The 20,326-nt window shown below is 41.5% G+C and overlaps 1 protein-coding gene and 1 pseudogene across 1 annotated transcript; both read right to left on the bottom strand.

Moving 5' to 3' along the window:
- On the bottom strand, nucleotides 1-3,715 carry LOC127566356 (uncharacterized). Its single transcript, XM_052008383.1, has 2 exons — nucleotides 1,307-3,715; nucleotides 1-1,245 (listed from the first exon to the last, which is right to left on the bottom strand). Exons 1-2 carry the CDS (start codon nucleotides 3,713-3,715, stop codon nucleotides 1-3), a joined length of 3,654 nt encoding a protein of 1,217 aa, XP_051864343.1.
- Nucleotides 3,716-17,690: 13,975 nt separating this feature from the next.
- Nucleotides 17,691-19,417, bottom strand: LOC117577278 (putative nuclease HARBI1; annotated as a pseudogene).
- Nucleotides 19,418-20,326: the final 909 nt, after the last annotated feature.

Below are 20,326 nucleotides of genomic sequence, written 5' to 3'. Positions count from 1 at the left end.
TCATAACGCCCTCAGACGCCCACAGGCCCGTAGAATCCCCTTGCCATCGAGGAAAGGGTTCAAGTTTCGGATTGAACTTGAAGAAGGAACCTGCTGCTTGGACTGCAGACAGTGGTATTCCTGTGGAAAAGTTTGTCGTTGAGCCATGACGATTAGCCGCTCTTGGATCCGTGACAGCTCATCCGCTTGGACCACGGTAGAGCTTGGAACTGCCAATTTCCGACTTCTATCGATGAATCTGAGAACATAGGCAGACGTGCGCAGTGCCTTGCCAAACTCAGAGAACTTACTCAGGAAATCAGGAGTAGGAGGTAACTTAGCGACGTTGCACTTAATCCGCTGCTCCAGCAGAGTCTTCGGAATGGGACTTGGAGATGTTGGCCATTGATCCGACGGGAGATGAAGCCACTCTGGTCCATGCCACCACAAAGGATTACGAATCAATTCTTGTGGCAGGACACCTCGGCTTGCAAGATCTGCCGGATTGTGCTCGGATCGCACATGCGACCAGTTTTTGGCGTCGCTGGCTTGGACGATTTTGGCCACACGATTGGCCACAAAGGTTGTCCATCTGCAGGGTGGCTTGTTCAACCAGGCGAGAACAATTGTTGAATCAGTCCAAAAGAAAGTCTGAAAACTTTCTGCTGGCAGATTCAGGAGGAGGGCTGCAGATAACTCAGCCAACAGGACTGCGCCGCAAAGCTCCAAACGTGGCACTGAGAGAGACTTGACAGGAGCCACTATTGTCTTCGCAGTGAGGAGATGTGTGGAAACCTTGTTCGCCGTCTCCACACGGACATAGATCGCCGCTCCATACGCCCTTTCTGAAGCATCACAGAATCCGTGGTACTGGAGCTTCACTCGTGTCTGGAATTGGACCCATCTTGGAATCCGGATCCTTCCCAGAGCAGGATAGCTCTGGAGGTACTCCTTCCATTGGAGTAAAAGATCCGTGGGTAAATGCTCGTCCCATTCGAGCGTTTTCAGCCAGATCTCCTGCATGAAGATCTTGGCTCGGATAACAAAAGGGGCCAGCCACCCGGCTGGGGCGAAAAGCTTAGCAATTTGCGAAAGCACTTCCCTCTTCGTGTAGGAGTCCTGATGGGCAACTTCTGGTGGCATGAAAAAGAACTCGTCATCGTGAGTTTGCCACCTGATGCCCAGAGTTTTCGCCGTACTGGAGTCCTCGAGTTCGAGGAAGTCTTCTCTAAGTAGATGGTCCTTTGGAATGTCCTTCAGCACGCTCTTATGGTTCGACGTCCACTTCCTCAGCGGGGAAGCCAGCGCTGTCCAGGGCTGCACACACTTCCGCAATGGTCCGGATGGCCTCTTCTTTCGTGTGTGTCCCCGCCAGGACGTCGTCCACGTACATGTTGTTGGAGATGACTCGGCTTGCGAGAGGATACTCCAAGCGTATGTCTTCAGCAAGTTGCTGGAGGACTCGTAGAGCCAGGAAGGGCGCACAGTTGACACCGAATGTCACTGTGTTCAACTCGAAGTCACGGATCTCACCGTCCGACGTACGGAACAGAATTCGTTGGAACGGTGAGTGCTTCGAGTCCATGAGGATTTGGCGATAGTATCGCCATCTGAGGATCTGCAACGTGAGATCCAATTGGAGAATGGGCCCTGAATGAAGGATATCATTCAGACTCTTGCCATTTGAGGATGGACAAGAAGCGTTGAATACGACCCGCACCTTCGTTGTGGTGCTATCTGGTTTGAACACGGCATGGTGAGGCAGATAGAAGTTAAGAGTTGTGACGATTGCCTGAGGCGATATGGGTGTCATATGACCCAATTCCACGCACTCCTGGAGAACGGCATTGTACTGTTCCTTTGGAGAATCGTTTCTCGACAAACGATTCTCGTTCTTGAGGAATTGAGCCAGCGCTATAGATCTGGAATGACCCAGTTTAATGCCATCGGGCTTCAGGAATGGAAGAGTCACCCGATATCTGCCACATTTGCTACGAGAAGTAGTCTTAACTAAGTTTTCTTCGCAAACGAAGTCTGACTCCTTTATCAGCTTCGCTGGAATATCCTCCACCTCCCAAAATTTGGAAAGTATGCTGTTGAGCTGTTCATCTGCTTGGAGGGTCGAAAACGCAGAAACAATTGTCGACACATTCTGGGAGACGGGGCCTGTGAGAATCCAGCCAAACACGGTTTCTTGCTCAAGGAGTGAGCCACAAATGTTTGGCCGGGAGCCGCTCAAGATGACCGACGGAAGGATATCCTCGCCAATTAGAATATCAATCTGAGCGCTCTTGTAGAAGTGTGGATCTGCCAGTTCTATCGCTGGTAGATCCCTTAGGAAACTCTGCGGCATAGCGAAGGAGGGCAGTTTGCCTGCCAACTGTGGAATTATGAATGCCGAAGTCTCGATATGGAGCCTCGGCTTCGTCGGAGAACCAATGCTGAAGTGACATAACTTCTGCGATTGGGCCGCAACTGCGTGATTTAGCCCGGATACCTGGGCTCGCACGGACTTGAAAGGCAACTTAATGCGTTGGAACAGACTCTCATAAATGAAGGTCTCTTCGGACCCGGAATCAATAAGCGCACGTGCGGTATATGTAGTGCCCAAGTGGCATACGTTGATGACCGCCGTGCCGAGAAGGACATTCTGAGCATTATTGGCAAAGAAATTGTGCACATTTGTTGCCGTTGGATTCGGAGTGGACTGTATATTGGAAGATGAAGAGGCACCATTGTGGGCACTGTCGCCACGATGAAGAAGAGTGTTGTGCCGCCCTTTGCATGTAAAGCAATTGTGCGCACTCGTACACTCTCGGAATTGGTGACCTCTTGCGAAACAGTTTAAACAGAGACTTTTCTGTTTGATGTATGTCATCCGCTCATTGACCGACATTTGCAAAAAACGCTGACACACCCGGACAGGGTGATTCTCCTTTGAGCACAAGTCACACGATTTGCCTTTCGGAGTGACTCGGGCCTCAAAGGAGTTGACTTGCTTGGAATTCTGCGGACGGGATGGTCCTGCAGTCGCGATCTGTGAGTTGGCAGTCTGTTTCACGTTCTCAATCGCTTTGAGCGTACGATAGCGCTCATTGAGGAACGTGCTCATATCCTGCCATGCGGGAATTTTCGCTTTGTCCACCAACGATTGCTCCCACAACGAGAGTGTGAGCTTGGGGAGTTTGGACGAGCAGAGGAAAACGAGGATGCAATCTGCGAACGGGCTACAGACGGAAATGTCTGAATGCTCAAGAGCGGTCAAGCAACGCTGAATCGTGCTCTGCAGCTCCTTGATAGCTGCTCCCGACTCTTGGGTAACCGTGGACAGGTTGAACAGGATTTTTAACTGGCTTGTTATTAACAAGCGCTTGTTTTCAAATCGTTCGCAGAGAGCACCCCAAGCCGACGCGAAACCATCGTTCGTCAGCGGAAATTTGGCTACGATTTCATTGGCCTCATCTGCGGTCTTCGAATTCAAATGAAAAAGTTTCTCAACCGGAGTCAACCTTGGAACGGATGCTTCACTCCTGCTGGACCCGGAAACTTGGGTAATTTGCCCCTTAACACGGGCGAGACACCACTGCATAGCAGTGATCGTATTTCGCCTCCATGGCCTGTGTGCCTTCACTGTCGCCGTCTCGATGTAGTGCATCAGCGCATGTGGAATAGGCGGCCTCGATACTGTCCCAGAGGGCTTGCAGCCGGTCACGACGGATCTCGTACGTGTGTACATTGTCGTCTTCGGCTTGTCGTCTTCCCTCTGACCCGACTCTCAAAGTGCACCAGTCTGTCGGAGACACTGACGAAGTTGCTGAGAGCCATCGCACGGGTTTCGCTAAGTTTAGCTTGGACGGAACGGGTAGTTGCCTGACTACGTGGAGCAGTCGAAGATGTACGCAACGGCGGAGTCTTTGCAGAAGCAGACGGCGACGGACGATCGACCTTGACTCGGAGTTGAGCGGCAGGGGTGGCGGATTTGGACCCCGAAGGAGCGGGCGAAGCGGACGACAGGCGACGAGCTGTGGTCGGAAGCTTTAACGAATGTTTTGAGTCCTTTTCGCTCTTTTGGCTCTTGGACATACTATGCTTCGGCAGTCACTTTAGAGTCTTTTTCTCAACAAAGACTCACGATAAAGCGGACAGCCGAAAGCAAGCACAAAATGGAGAGGAACTTCGGCTGTCACAGGATAGCGAGCAAGGCCGACACAAGAAAACGGACGAGGAGAAAAAAGAATCGCTGTTGGAAAAAACAAAATTGTTTAAATAAAACACAAACAGCGGCGTGAATCTTTATTACTCGGTGTGATCGCTGCTGTTTATATATGTACATATGGATATGATAATATATATATGTATGTGTAATAACGGATCTGAATATATAATATCAATGTATAAGGAGCATATACGGAGTGTATATGTAACGTGTACGGAAGTGTACGTGTATGTATGTGATAATAGATATATATTATATATGTAACAATGGACTTGAATATATAATATCAATTTATGAGGAACGTATACGGAGTATATATGAATGTAAGGCAGTATACGTGTATGTATGTGATAATATATATATATTATGTGGGTAATACTGGACTTGAGTATATAACTTCAGTATGTATGGAACATATACGGAGTGTATATGTGTGTAAGTGTCGTGTATAGAAGTGTATGTATGTGTGTTGTATGCGGATGTAAATATGTCGTATGTATGTGTATGTATATATATATATATATATATACATATATATGGAGTGTAGTGGATCTACGCGCGTTTATTTTTAATGGAGTGCGACTATCTTGTTATTTAGAGTACAATTACACGAAGAGGTTGCATACACTCAAGAAAAACAGACAAACGCGAAACGACAGAAGTACACACAACAGCGGCCAAATCGGAAAATATAAGCGAACTCTTTAAACTGTATAGATACTTACACATACATATACATATAAGGATATATATATATATACTGTGCAAAGTATATACCAATTAGAAAAGATGGCGGAGAAACTGCCGGTAGAACGCTTATGTACTTATATATATGCTGTGTCACATATATATAAGGTACAAGGAAAAGTATGGAAAGTATGGATGAAAAAAAAGTGTATTACTTATCTTGAAACAAAACAACCAATGCTGCTGCTGGGGTCGAGCTATCCAGAGATCCGGCTCGAAGGACCAATGATTGTAGGGAGATGCTTGTTCGTCGAAATAAAACACTTTCACTTTTTTTCTGTAGAACTTGTAGTACTTTTTATAACTTTTATTGGAACACTTGAAAATATACTTTCACATGTGCTTGAGAAAATTTGAACAGTAGAGAAAAAGGCGGAATAGAAAAAAGCACTAAAAAGGGCAGGGTGACCATCTCTAGGGGAAACCAAGAACAGTGTGGCTGCGCGTATGACACGGTCACACGCACAGTATACCAGCTTTGCCGCTATCGATAACTTGCGATCGCGACCACACTGTCAGCTGGCCTGAGTGGTCACACCTGCAGTCATCTGGCATCAACAGTCTTGATTGCTTTCAACTCATCTATACTCTGGCATGCAATAATCAGATCATCTACGTACACCAATATTAACGTTAGATGTTCTCCGTTATTCTTCTTGTAGAGACATGGTTCGTTGCTACATGAGATGAAACCAATTCCTGTTATGACTCCATCCAGACTCCATCCATCCACTCCCTTCCAGATTGTTTTAAGCCATATATGGCCTTCTTTAGACGTAAAACTTGCTTGGAATCGCATTGACCGAGGTATCCTTCAGGTCTTTTCATGTAAACTGTATACGTTTAAGTGCTGTTGAGGTACGCCGTGCAAACATCCATCTGATGTAAATGCAACTTTAACTCTGCAGCCAGCGCTAAAACAATCCGCATACTCTCTAATCTACAAACAGGCCAAAATGTCTCGTTATAATTAACGCCATACTGCTGTGAGCAACCTTTTGCCACCAGCCTTGCTTTGTAGCGCTCTACTTCGCCACTTGGTCCTCTTTTGACGGTATACACCCATTTATAGTTGATCGCTGGCTGCCCTTTTGGCAACTCCGCCGCTTCCCAGGTTTCGTTTACCAACAGTGACTTGTGCTCTTTATCCATGGCCTCACGCCAAAGCGATGCATTAGCTCCTCCAATCGCCTCCTCTAAGGGGATGGGGATCTCGCCAGCAGTCGCAGCTCCAAGTAGATAAAACTGCTTACGAGGTCGCCCACGCATGCCCGTGCGACTATCCTTGGCCGTCCAGGACCTACACGCACGTCTTCCTCTGCGCTGAGGAACTCATCGCTGCCATCACTATTTTTTATGCCGACGTTCTGAGCCATTGCCGTTTTTTATGCCGACATTAGCCTCATCGTCTACACCATCGCCATCAGCGATCTGATCCTCGGATCCTTGAATGCCCATTGGCATATCAAATATAATCGAAACCTTTCGATTCTGCTCAGTATCGCCAAGTTCGCTAAACAGCACGTCCCTCCTTTCGACCACTTGCCCTGTGCTTGGGTCGTAAAGCCTGTATGCTTTGGCAGTCCTGGAATAACCCACCATGTGGTATTCCTTGCCCTTAGCGTCGAACTTATTTTTTCTGTAGCCTTTCTCTAAAGCTACTGCAAAAGAACCAAAAACTTTGAAATGAGAAATTCCACGCTTCCATTGGCGTCATGTTCTTCAGTGCGCTAGTTGGTGACGCTAGTTTACTGCCTCTCCCCACAGTGAAATCTTCATTCCAGATTGTACCAGCAAGCATCGTGACATCTCAACTAATGTCCGATTTGCCCTCTCCGCAACTCCGTTCTGCTGCGGTGTGTACCGTCAGTACAGTCACCGTCAGTTGCCGTGCTATGAAATTCGCCTTCAAGTACTCGTCAAAAACTTTGTTTACATACTCTCGGCCGTTGTCGCTGCGAATGCATTTTATATTCTTGCCAGTTTGCCGTTCAACAAGTTGTTTGAATTCAACGAACTTCGTGAACACTTCGTCTTTGCCTTTTATGAAGTAGACAAATATGCGCCGTGACTTGTCATCGATGAACGCCAAGAAGTATCGATTGCCGCCTATCGATTGTGTATCGAATGACCCGCAAACATCATTGTGAACTAGTTCCAATACTTCGCTCGCCCTCTGTTCAGATGACTTAGGGTACTGCTGAGTGTGTATTTTACTCAACATGCATGTTTCACATGACCCATTGGATGTGAAGCTTGTTCCTTCCAGTCCGCGCACCATGTTGTTTTTCTCTAGATCCTCCAAGCTACGATAGTTGAGATGACCGAACCGCTTGGTCCATAAAGATCCATCATTATTAGCAGCGCAAAAACACTTGCTTGTTTTGCCGTCAAAAACGTATAAGCTGCCAACTCTCTTTACGAGCAAGATGCACTCTCCGTTCTGTATGATCTTCGCCTGATGTTCACCGAAATGTACTACATTGCCATTAGCCACTGTTTGACTAACCGACATGAAATTTCTCTTCATCTCTGGCACATACAATAGGTTGTTCATAACAATCGTATATCGATCTGCCTTCAGCTTTACTTGACCTATTCCTTTCGCAACTAGGAAACCGTCACCAGCTAGACCTATCCTCTCGGAGTGCTCTTCCAACTTTGTAAACATGCTCTTTTCGCAACACATATGGTTTGTTGCTCCGCTGTCTACGCACCACTTTGATCGTTCGAAAAAATGAGCGTCAGCAAACAACAATTTTTATTGTCTTCTTTGTTCGTGCTTTCCTACGTTTCCTTTTGTACGCATTCGCTTCGACATTCTGCTTTCTTGTGACCACGCTTGCCACACTTAAAGCAAACTACGTTTTTTGTCGAATTCCTCTTTATACCGTTGTTCTTATTTGTAACGGTGAATGCCTTTTCGTCGTTGCTTTGCGATTCTGCCTGCGCTTTGCGCTATACTTCTTCCGTCACTTTTATGCATAGAATTTCATAACTTGGCAAGTCATCGCGAGTTTCGATCGCCACCACGAAATTCTCATAATTTCTTGGAAGACTGGAAAGCAGAATGATTGCTCGTAGCTCGTCACCAATCTGTATCCCAACTCCTGCAAGTTGATCAAGAACTTCTCCAAATGTCTGCAAGTATCCATTGACATCTCCACATTCTGACATCTTAAGTACCAACAACTTCTTGTACAGTGCGAACTTCCGTACTGGTCCACTAGGCAGATCCACTTCTTTAAGTTTTGTTCAAGCAGCAAATGACATTGTCAGTTCATTATGTAACTTAACTGTGATATTTTCACACTTAGTGTGATCATGGCTACTGCCTTACTGTCGTTGCCATGGCAATCAAATTCTGCACTACCACAATTCCGCATATACCAAAACACACCGCATGTGAATGCACCAAGAATCGTAATTCTTTTCTTCAAGTTTTTCAATTTGGTATAGGGAATTCATTTTTAATTAAAATTTACTTTATTAAAAATTTACTTTCGGTCGCGTCCATTGTTCGTTAACAAGTCCAACTTTTCGTATACAAGTTATTAAGATTATCAGCTCCAGTGTTGCCAAATCGGTGTCCGCTGGGAATCCTTGATCCTGGGTGATGAATTATGGTGGAGGAAACTAATCCCCTTTAATCATTGGCCTTGTGGCTCAGTGAAGTTTTCAAATAATAAATCGATCGATGTAACGACAAGTGCCGGAGCATTTATTCATCAGACAAGGCTGCTGTGTAGAACAAAACTGAATTCTTATAAAATAAACCTTTACAGCTAAAGCTAAGAATCGCAAGTGGAAAAGTACTGGCTCCTCCTACAAATCCGTCGTTGCTTGCTAAGGATAACGGTGCTCAAGTAAGCATTGCGGCACATGAGACTTATGCGCGCGGGTCGCTTAATAAGTTGCCGGACCGCGCATGCGAGGGCTGTTCGTTTAATGTTTGGAAGTGTTGCTTCTTAACTTTCATACACAAAAGCACCGCGCGTGCCAGGGCCCATAACCTGTAGAAGTTACGCTTGGCTGTGTGCGTGTGTATGTATAGAAAGACAAAAAGATCGCCGAGCACGTCTGCTATGTACGAAATTTTATTTGTGACTGACATCGTTAAGGTATCGTTACAATCGGGTAGTGTTACAATAATCGATAAGTTGCAAGTTACGCGCGCAATGAATCGAACACATAGAGCTCCAATATGTAATGTAAGATGTCTACATTTTTTTTTAAATATCGTGTCAATGATATTCTCTATTTAAAAAAAAAGTATGAAAATTAGGGATGTCGAAGATTTTAAAAAATATCGTTTTAATAATACTTTTTTTTATAAAAAAAAAAAATATATAATATTTAAAATATTACTTAAAAATGTATATCTACATTCATATCTATATTTAATATTTTTTGTGTTAAATACAACAAGTAAGAAAGTTACAGTCGAGTGTGCTCGACTGTGAGATACCCGCTGCTCATTTTGAATAAAAGCTAAATATTGCGGTATTTTTTCAAATTATACGGAAATACAAATATACTAAAAATATCCCAAACGGTATATTTGTTATATCGGTATAGAACCACATTCAAAATATACCATAGACGGCACAATATACCAGATTGTAGGCCAAAGCAACTAACAGCCCTAGTAAGTAGACGTTTTTGCCCATACAAAAGTATTTCTTTAATAACTTCCACAATTTTTATCTGATCGCAATTTTCAGAAATCATTAATACTATAGTTATTATTGTATATTAAAAAATTCACAGCTGTAGCTTGAATTACGCGTATTATTCGAATTTATTGATCTGCGTGAAAACATAACAATTGCTGTTAAAAAAAAAAAAAAATTGTAGCTCTATCTTTTATAGTCTCTGAGATCTAAGTGTTCATACGGACAGACGGACATAGCTAGATCGTCTCGGCTATTAATGCTGAACAAGAATATATATTTTATAGGGCCGGAGATGCCTCCTTCTACCTGTTACATACATTTCCTGCCGGCGCAAAGTTATAATACCCTTCTACCCTATGGGTAGCGGGCATAAAAACAGGATTTCGTATTTTCATGATTTTTTTAGTACTTAACATTTTCATCATTACTATAGCCACTTCCGTTTTGCTTAGTGTTGTCTACGTTCAGACCCATTTCATCCCATAATCTCAGTTGAATACTTTTTTCCGTAAAGCAAACTCATCCTTGTCTGAGCCAGAGACTCGCCATTTATTTATCTACATTCTGTATGCTACTTTTAACATTTATTCGAAGAAGGACTCATTATGGCCATATTATGGCTATCAGTATACATCTGAAAGATTATTGACTCAATATTTTTCGCCTTTCAAAGTCTATTTGGCTTAGCAGCACATAATGGGTAGGATTGGCATGAATTTGTACCAGTTAACACATTAAAACTGTGCCATCAATTAAAGTCATATTCTTCATGTTTCACTAATATTTTTTGGTTGAGAAATTACATTTTTATGCATTTCAAATATGCGGTCAGCAAAATGATTTAATAAATTCTGCAGCGATACTTCAACTTTAGATTCAGAATAAATTATTTTATATTGTTCTGGTCCGCATTCTTATTTCATTACACTTCTGAATAAGAGGGATAAATATGGCACCCATGCAGCTTACTTAGGGCTTTTATATTCGTTTAGTTAGATTGTTTTCTACTAAAAAGGCTAAAGCATTTTCAGGATTTATTGTTGTTATCTCATTCTGCTTAAATTGGTTCGCTATGCCAGCTATATTTTCTCTATTCAATACTTTTTGCAGAACAGTGTCGTCCTTTTTCAATTTTTTGGCCAATGCAGAAGATGCATGCAACAACTATGGCATTGAATCTTCAGTTTTTTCGACCAGATCAGATGACATTTTTCGCTTTAACCTTGGTCTTGCTTCAGTGTATGTCAGTGTACGTTCAGCACTGAAAGCTCAATTGGAACAAAAGCACAAAAAGAGCTTTAGTTACTAGAGTGCTTTTTTACGCATGGCAGACGTGCCATGACAGCTGTCTTCAAAACTCACATGCACTAGCCGCCCCATAGCGCCGCCAGCATGTGTTTAATGGCTGATGAGTAATGGATTACTCCGTGTAATGGCTGAAGATTCCTTCATGTTGTCTGCTGCTTCCTCTAAGGTATCTGCTGCTGTTGTTCGTCGAGATCAATGCTGCCTGGGTGTGATTGCTGGCCACGCAACAAGTGCGCTTTATGCTTCATGGCAGAGAACTATATAAGTTATTAAAGTCATCAGCTCCAGTGTTGTGATTTCGCTGTCCGCTGGGAATCCTGGGAGATGAAATATGTTGGAGGAAACTATTCCCCTTTAATCACTGGCCTTGTGGCTCAGTGAAGTTTCCAATAAAAAATATGTTAGGTCGATGCAACAAGTGCCGAAGCGTTTATTCGTACGCTATGGCTGCTGGGTAGCTCTAAACTAAAACTTATAAAATAAACTTCTACAGCTAAAGCTAAGCATCGCGAGTGGAAAAGTACTGGCTACAAATCCGTCGCTGCTTTCTAAGGATAACGGTGCACAAGCATTGCGGCACATGAGACTTATCCGCGGGGGTCGCTTAATAAGTTGCCGGCCCGCGCATGCGAGGGCTGCTTAATTAATGTTGGGAAGTGTTGCTTCTTAACTTATATGTAAGTATGCATCGGTTTGATTGCTGCAAATTGCAATATTTTTTATTTGGACGTTGACGTACTAGTGGCAGTGTCATCAAGTGGCCCAGCGATACCAAGCAAACTAATTTGATTTAACAGCTCCAAAGAGTCTATTTCACCATTACTTAGTCTCTTTATGAAAACAGTACTTAAACGAAGGTTTAGTAATAAAAGTCTACTGCGATAAGGTGGTAATCTAATATTATTGTTTTAATTTAAACTACGAAGTGCAAATATCAAAAATTGTTTCTGCACCGACTCAATCCTATCTTGATAAACCCTATACTGGGGATTCCAGACAGGAAATCCGTACTCAATGATGGGACGAACCAGTGAGACGTACAAAGTTTTAGTAGTGTAGGAATTGTTGAATCACAGTACACCCATGGCCCTACATACAAACATACAGACAGAATATGTTTATCAAATTTTAGTTTTGCATCAAGTAGAACTCCTAAGTCATACACAGAGTCAATCTGTTCTAGAGGACTATCATATAAAACAAAGTTTTATACCTGGGAAGAAGGTCATAAGTTTACATTTATTTCAATTAAGATGTAACATATTTACCCTGCATAAAGATTCTAGACAATTAGATCACATTTCAACAGAGAGCTCGCAAGACTATCGTCAGGCAAATCTTAACGTCATCAGCGTACACGGCAGTGCTCTATAACAAAAGGAAGATCATTTATGAACAAGGTGAACAATAGAGGACCTAAATGACTAGCCTGGGCCACACCAGAAGTAACTTGGACACATTTAGATACAAAGCCATTATAATAAACATTCTGTATTCTGTTGGAAAAGTATGAGGAGATCCACTTAATTAGGCTATGAGGAACCATAAAATATTAAGATTATACAGTAAGAAGTTCCACATTTCCGGATCAGACTCGACAACATCCTCACCTCGGTAATAATCCACTTCAACAGTGACTAATTCTGACACATCTCGGGGTGACTCTTGGTGGTCGATGCCCAAATAGATCTCCTGTTTTAAATCGGGGCACATAAAGAAATCGATTTGCTCCGACTTGTCGCCGTATGACACTGGCAGATTGACTCGTCCTAGGATCGGTCGGCTGGCTCCTGCAACAGTGGTGACTATGGACGCGTACGGCTGAACATTCCAGTCCATCTTACTGACCAGCTCTCGGCACTCTCGCCCCAGCAGACTAACGAATGCGCCGGAGTCCAGAAGGCTTTTTAAAGCCTGTCCACCGATAATAACGTCTACAAATTGGTGTTCTCCACTCTCCGAACTGCTTCCACGACTTGTCTCCTCGTTAACCTTTGCCGACGAAAACGAGCGCGTGCCTTCACAACGCGTTTCGTGACCAGTGTCATTCCTTCACACTGCCGCTCACCAAAAATTTTATTTCGGGCCGACATGTATGCCCGAACACGTTCTTCATATGGTAAGCCTCCTTTCACTTTCACTAATGTGTTCCTTCTTCATTCGCGATATATCTCCTTAACCTAGTTGTAATTCTACTAAACCTATGTTCTCCATTCGCAGTTTTATCCTCTCCTTGTTCCTGTTGGCACGCCACTCCGGTTTCTGGTTGGGTCTCGCCTCCGAACGCGTCTGCCCCGGCTTCATCGCGTTCGCCCAGGTGTTTCCCGGACAATTGACGCATTGCGGGCGAAAGGTGTCAGGCTTGCCGCACCTAAAGCAAAATATGCTCCTCGTCCCGGAAATACAGTCCCGGAAACCGTGACTAGGTTGCCTGCAATTCCAGCACTCGTCTCGCGGGTCTTCGCTACTACCTCCTCCACTTCCTGGGATGGACTCTCGTCGCGCTGAGGTGGGACTTCAACCTCATAAACTGCCGGTTTGACTCCAGCGGATACCGGGTTTGTTTTCCCTGTGATGAGCGTCCTCGTCGATTCATGTATCGCTCCACTTCGATACATTCTTGGCGCAACTCGTCCACCGTAAGTATATCCATAGCATATACATATCTTGCCAAGCCTTTCTTTAACCCGCGCTTTATTATTTTTACCAGTTCACGGTCTCGGAGAGGCTTCTGGAAACGGAAAGCTAGCCGCACCATGTGGTGGATGTAATCATCTACGCCTTTGCTAGACTGCTGTTCCCTTTGTAGCAGGTTTTGCATGAGGTCATCCTCGGTTTGGTAGCCCCGAAACCGGTCCAGCATTGCTTGACGCAACTGAGTCCAGCTGTCCACTCTGGAGTGCCTCACATACATCCAGTCCATTCCCTGGCTCTGCCCTCCAACAGTACATGGAAGCCGCGCAGCACTTCTCTCCATGGGCATTGATATTGTCTTTGCAAGAACTCGATGCGGAAAACAAAATCCTCCACAGCGTGAATGGAATCGGCGCCATCGAATCGCACGTTCCACCGTTCCAGTTTCAGGTAAGTTCGGTCCCTCGACGACTCCGTTTCCATGCCTAATTCGATCCTTCCGTCTCCAGTATCTGAACGCATGTTGGCATGGGGATTCCGCCAGTTCCTTGCGTGCGGATCGTACACACACACGTAATCACGATCAGAAAGCATGTTAGAAATGTTATTAATTATAGAAAAATGAGCTGAATACAGAGCTCATCTGAAGCATCATCATCTAAAAATGTTAAAAATACCAAAGGATAATTTTACAGACACAAGCTCAACATCAGAAGTGTGAGATATCAATTATGAAGTAAATTGAGTATCTACTGTAATTAAAACCCCACCCCACGTACCTTGCGGTCACGTCTGTATACGGAAAATCTACTAGAAAAGATTTCCGTATCAAGGAAGTCATTTTTTAACCATGTTTCAGTAAAGGCAATGACATTGAAAGGGAAAGATACACTATTTAAATATAAGTCACTAAGTTTACTGCAAATACCTCTTACATTCTGATAGCCAAGAAGTAACGAGGATGTTAGTTTTTGAACTGACAGACATAGAAGAAGGCTTTGAAATCGAATTCTTGTCACTACTGGGAAGAGAAACCGGAGACCGATTTTTCTTTTTAGGAACAAATTCTTTGACTAATAGGTGATCCGACAAAACTCTACTCCACATCATGCTAAATTGTTCAGCGGGAACACATATTTTAAAAGATGAAATTTCCTGCTCGTACGAGAAATGAAATTTGTCCACCCTAACACTGGCATGAGGTTTGGACTTAATATAAGCCCGAACATCATCAGAAGTAGTATCAGGGGCAAGCCTTGAGACAACAATCTGTTTAAGCGGTGGCACCGCAACTGAACCGTGTTGTGGACAACTAAAACAGGAACTGTAGGCGATTCTTAAATCGTTGAAGAATGATCTCGACAGAGGATTGTGATGGTTGAATTTCTTCAACCGTCTCCATCCCATCCGTCACCAAACTGCACTGCGACACTGCAGTAGCAGATGATTCCATACTTAATGACGTAATGTCATGGTGTGGAGCTACCGGGAGTTGAGGAGAGGGTGAACTAACATTACATTTATTCGCCAGCAGATAGTACGGATAAGCTTGAAACATCTACAGGAGCTTCTTAAAACCAGAATCCAATGCGGAGAAGCTATCAGAGAGTTTTTAAAGCCCACCAATACATCTTTAAAATCAGTTCGCGTCTGCCGTATAAACCTAGCGATATCGCGTTCGGGGTCCCTACCCATTTTGCCACCATTTTTTTGTTATAGCAGACTAACATATTGCTAAAACAAAGTTAGTTAAATCAAACAAAAACAAAAATAAGAAATATTAACAAAGTATATAGGTAAATGAATTGCAAACTAAAATGATCTGTACTTACAAATACGCGGGCCGAGCGAGACACAAGATCAGCGTTGCCAATTTAGCTAGTGATCTGTCGGTTTTCAAAAGCAAAATGCGGGATAAATTGAAAACTAGCGGCTAGCGGGAATTATCGCTATTTTCAAAACAAAACTGAACGGAACTTTAGTTTTTTAAAAACATCTGGTGCCTTCTTGTAATTTTATGTTTTACTAAGCCGCACCTTAATAACTTCCAGTATTTTTGCATTGCAATGGTAAAAAACTTTGATATGCCAAAAGATCTTTACATTTTTATCGATTTTTATTAGTTTTATATCACGACCATCCGGGTATTTCACAATTTCCAAAATGATTGTGTGTGACAGTTAAAATGACTAAGATTTATAAACAAAAACCGCGATGGTTGCAAGACCCCGTGTTTAAGGATTGGTGAACTCTAGATGCAGCCGATGATCGAAAATGCTTTTAAAAATATTGCAAATCCAGCACTAATGCGAAACTTTACGATTTGCAACCAAGACAAACAACCATAAGTCTTCGTCATCTCCGTTTTCACAGACGAACAAAATAACGTTTGTTCCGTACGCATTCATTGGTCAGACCCATTGACCAGTTGGGATTGTTGTGCGCGAACAATTTTCAGGATGACGGTGCTATATACATATCTTTACAGAACAAAGTGCACCAGAATAGGAAATGATTGACGAAATTTACTACTCAAAAATACTTAATAAATAAATCAAGTTACTTGCGTAACTTTATATTTTGACTATCATCCTAATTTTCTGGCGGTTTTTAGCTTTCATCATATGTTACTTTAGCTTGTTTATGACCAGAAGAGTTGGCTACACTGCACAAGATAGCCATCAACAACACCAAGAGAGGGAGAGTTAACTTTTGTAATAGCGTTGAGCACGCAAGAATAGCAAATGAAAACAAAGAGCGCGAAAGCAAATACAAATACAAAAACAAAAAGCAGCGGCAACGAAAACAGAAATTTTGTTTTTCAAACATAGCAAACCAAAGTTTCACCACACAGTTTGTTGTTGTATTTCGTGAAAATTAAAATAATAGAAATAATTAATACAGGTATTAACGATTTAACAATCAGTAGTTAAACACAAGTAAGAGAGTAAATTAATGTTAAATTGACTGTCAACAAATATTAAAGTGTATGACTGAGACGTTCTATGAAAAAAATGTAACTGCAACTGCAACATTAAGCATTGCCGTAAATCAGGCAAAAAACGGGCGAAAGTGTTAACCACTATTTAATTTTTAACAGTTTGGTTAAAAACATTCACCTTTAAAATTGCCTCGACTGGCCTAGACTCACAAGATACACTCCACAGAATCACAGATACATTTATTAGCAGCGCACAGTAGTTGATCTTGTAAGGCAAAGGCTGTACTGCTAGAAAGAAGAAAATTATTAAACAAGAGCAAAAACTATACGTTAAAGCCCTAAAATATTACAAAATAACATTTTAAAACTTAAATTCAATTGCATACTTTCAGGCTACGGAATTTCCTAATTAAGAAAATATATTTTATTTTAATGTTATTATCAATATAAAAAGTAAAAAAAAAATAGGTTATTTAAATATATAGCGCTTTGTTTAATACATTATCAAAAACATTTTTTGAAAGAATCGTTTTACATTTGAAGGGTAAATTTCGCTGCCCGGTTATGGCCGGATCTGAAGTTAATAACAACCGATTTATAAGGTCTTATTAACGTGAGGTTTTACGTGTATGATTGAGTCGATACTATTTAACGTCCTTGTTCCTCGACTCCACAGCTTCTTCTGAGAGCTCTCTAATTGAAACTAATGCGTATTGAATTAGTATTTTATGAACTAAAGCAGGCAAATAATACCAGGGATACTTTGATGTTAATTCTTTTGCAGTATCCAGTGCTAATTTTTGAATCTTTTCTATATTGATTTTATATCCAGACGACAAGGCTTGCAGTTATGTTGTTGTTTTCATATAAATGTTGTTCAATGCCACTTATTTCTGCCGATAAATGCGAATTATTAAAAAATATTCTTGCAGTGTTGCCATAATTTGAATTTCCACTGCCACTTTTTCTTGGTTTATCGACAATAAGACTCATTTTTCACGAAATTCGGGCTGAATATTTTGTTTCCGTCTCTGAAATAGTTCTTTTTATTTGCCATTGACTGATTTAAAGTTTTATAAAACGTGAAGAAAATATTCAAAGAAACGAATATACGCATGTAATGGAGATAATCCAAATCGTGCCCTATACTGGCAGAGATAGAGCAATTTCGTCGCGTACAGATGTCATTTCAATTCGTAGCCTGTTGAGTATCCTCCAATTGAAAGTTATCGCTTATTGACAAATTGCGTCTTCCATATACATATGTTGTGCACAGCACAGCATACGTTTATAATTTGGCAACAAAAAATGGGCTGATAACTTAAGCATCCTTATAAACAACGGAAACGGCTTTTATGCACTCCAATTGTTCGTTCGATAATGTTTCTGGCTCCAGCATGTCTTAAATTAAATCTATGCTGATGCGTCCCGATTTCTGCGCTCCTGTAGGGAGTTAGGGAGGGAGAATCTGCCAAAAATCTGGACAAATATTCCCTGGCACTGGAATGATTCCAAATAAAAGAATCATGACAGGATCCGGGGTGCATAACATCAATGGCGATGATCTCCATATTATAGTTGCAAACCTGTAGGTAAAAGTAAAATCTCAACGTAACTATCACCAATTAGTAATCTATTTACAGCCATGGCGTTCATGCTGTTGTAACCCTTTCTGATAAAAAAAAAAACAGGCATTTTTACAGGTTTCATTATTCAGGCGACTTGGCAGTTGATATTTCCTAAAGAAGTATTCGCAAGATTTCTGTATTTGCTGGCTAGACATCTGAAGGGAAATTATATCCTGACATAGAAGCCTGTCCAAAGGAATAAATATGTGCAGAATTTTTCCAAATGTTGTAACGTGCAACGATATACGCCGCAAGGACGGACGGACGATCTGTGGGTGAGGGCACGCTTTAGTATCCGGCTCTAGCTCGTCGGCTTTGGGGGTGGTGGTCTTGCTTCCACAAATCTATCCTTTTCGCTGCGCACTATTATTAAGAAGATTAGAATTGAGCGTGCTGCGACATAGAGAAAAGCTAGAACACTAACCGGAAGAGAAATAAAAAAACCAAAGTTGCTATCGTTTGCCTCTGCAGAGAGTGAAAGAAAACAAAACAAAAAACGAGAGAGAGGGAGAGAGAGAGAGAAGAAGATAGAGTACGAGATTTAAGTTATCATCTTGTCACTGGTGTTGCGTGACAAGGATCCCCACCCATCCTATGATCACAAGCGTCAGAGCCTGGCTCTGGTGATCCCTTGTGTGCCCTACGACGGTGGAGCCTACGGCCCGGTTTGGCTAATTGAAAGAGAAATTATTCCATGATTAAATTGTTTTAATTAAAGGAACAAATATAAAAGAGATAAAACATTATAAGATTTGAGTATAAAGCAATGTTGACAATAATAAGAATAATATAATATAACAATTTAATATAAATTCTAAGCCTTAATTTTTTTTCTTTGCGTTTGTATTAGAAAATTTTTAAATATTTGTGCCGTATTTGTTCTGCTTAATTGTTTTTGCTTAATAATTTTTGTAAAAAATAATAATTGTATAATTTATTTATTTTTAAATTCTGTTTTGTTGACAACGGCTGTAATTCATTCTTTTGTTTTCATTTTTTTTTTTCTTTTATTTATTACGAATTAATTTTTTTGAGCAACTTTTATGAATTTCCATTTATTCTATTTAACATTTCTTTAGGTTCATTTAGTTGCGTTAATTTTCATGTGCAAAATGTGTGAGAACATAAATGTTTGTACCAGGCGTACATTTTCATTATTGTTTAACAAACTTACCCAGAACTCCTGCGGCGGTGATCGATCTCCGGCGAAGTGCTGAAACGGGCTAAACGACGTGTTTTATAAAAGAATATTTTTCTCTACACATTAAACACATTCGCACATTTTCATTTAAATATTACTAATTCTTTTCATAACCAATTATAAATTAATTTAAACAAATATTTCTTTTAATGGGTGTTCATTTTTCCACATGACTTTTAAATTCTTGTTCTAATTTACGATTCGCTTTTGAATAACTATTCATTTCTTTTCATTCTATTCTTTACAATTTTCTAACACTCTTGTTTAAATATTTTCTTTTTACAATTTCATTATTTTTCCTAATCGCACTTTTACAATTTGTTTTAATCTTTCATAATTGCGATTGTGTTTATTATTTTTAATTTTAATATGTGTTGGCGCTTCGCTTTTTAATCGGTTTAATGGATTGTTTCAATCAGTATTCAAACATAAGCGCTAGATGTAGTTTTAATTTTCTTGTTTCGTAGTGCACCTTTCACATTTTTATCTTATTTGTTTTTTTTTTAACGAAACTGCACTTCATTATTATTATTTATTTATTATTTATTCAAATTTTAACTTTGCTTTCGAATTTTGTAAATTTTAATTTGTTTCGTGCGAAAGCGCTACACTTTTCCAAACATTTTTATATAACTTGCTATTTGCATTTTTTGTTTGTTTTGTTTTATATATATTGAATGATTTAATTTAAATCACTTTTGTTTTGTTCTTCACAACACTTTTAATTGATGATTAGAGAAGATTAATGTTTTCACAAAAACAAATTGCTGACGCTGGCAGAGAGTTAAAGTTGGCGCCTAAAGGCGCTTCGTTGGATAGGCGGTGGCCGGTAGAGGCGCTCCGCTGGCCGAGAGGGCCGGTGCAGGGGTGCTCCGCTGGCCGAGAGGGCCTGCAGGGGTGCTCCGCTGGCCGAGAGGGCCTGCAGGGATGCTCCGCTGGACAAGCTGCGTCACTTGGTCGAAGCAAACTGGCTGTCTGCTGCGAAGCAAGGAACAA

Source organism: Drosophila albomicans, unplaced genomic scaffold (genome assembly GCF_009650485.2).
Source record: "Drosophila albomicans strain 15112-1751.03 unplaced genomic scaffold, ASM965048v2 utg000057l_pilon, whole genome shotgun sequence".
Taxonomy (NCBI): Eukaryota; Metazoa; Arthropoda; class Insecta; order Diptera; family Drosophilidae; genus Drosophila; species Drosophila albomicans.
Note: the sequence above shows the minus strand (reverse complement) of the source record. Positions and strands in the feature narration are given on the sequence as shown.

What these genes read in the sequence shown, in the direction of transcription:
- LOC127566356 (XM_052008383.1), bottom strand. Translation starts at nt 3,715, where the DNA reads ATGTACACACGTACGAGATCCGTCGTGACCGGCTGCAAGCCCTCTGGG. An exon ending in CCATCCGGACCATTGCGGAA is followed by an intron (nt 1,246 to 1,306) that starts GTGTGTGCAGCC and finishes TCGAACCATAAG; the next exon opens with AGCGTGCTGAAGGACATTCC.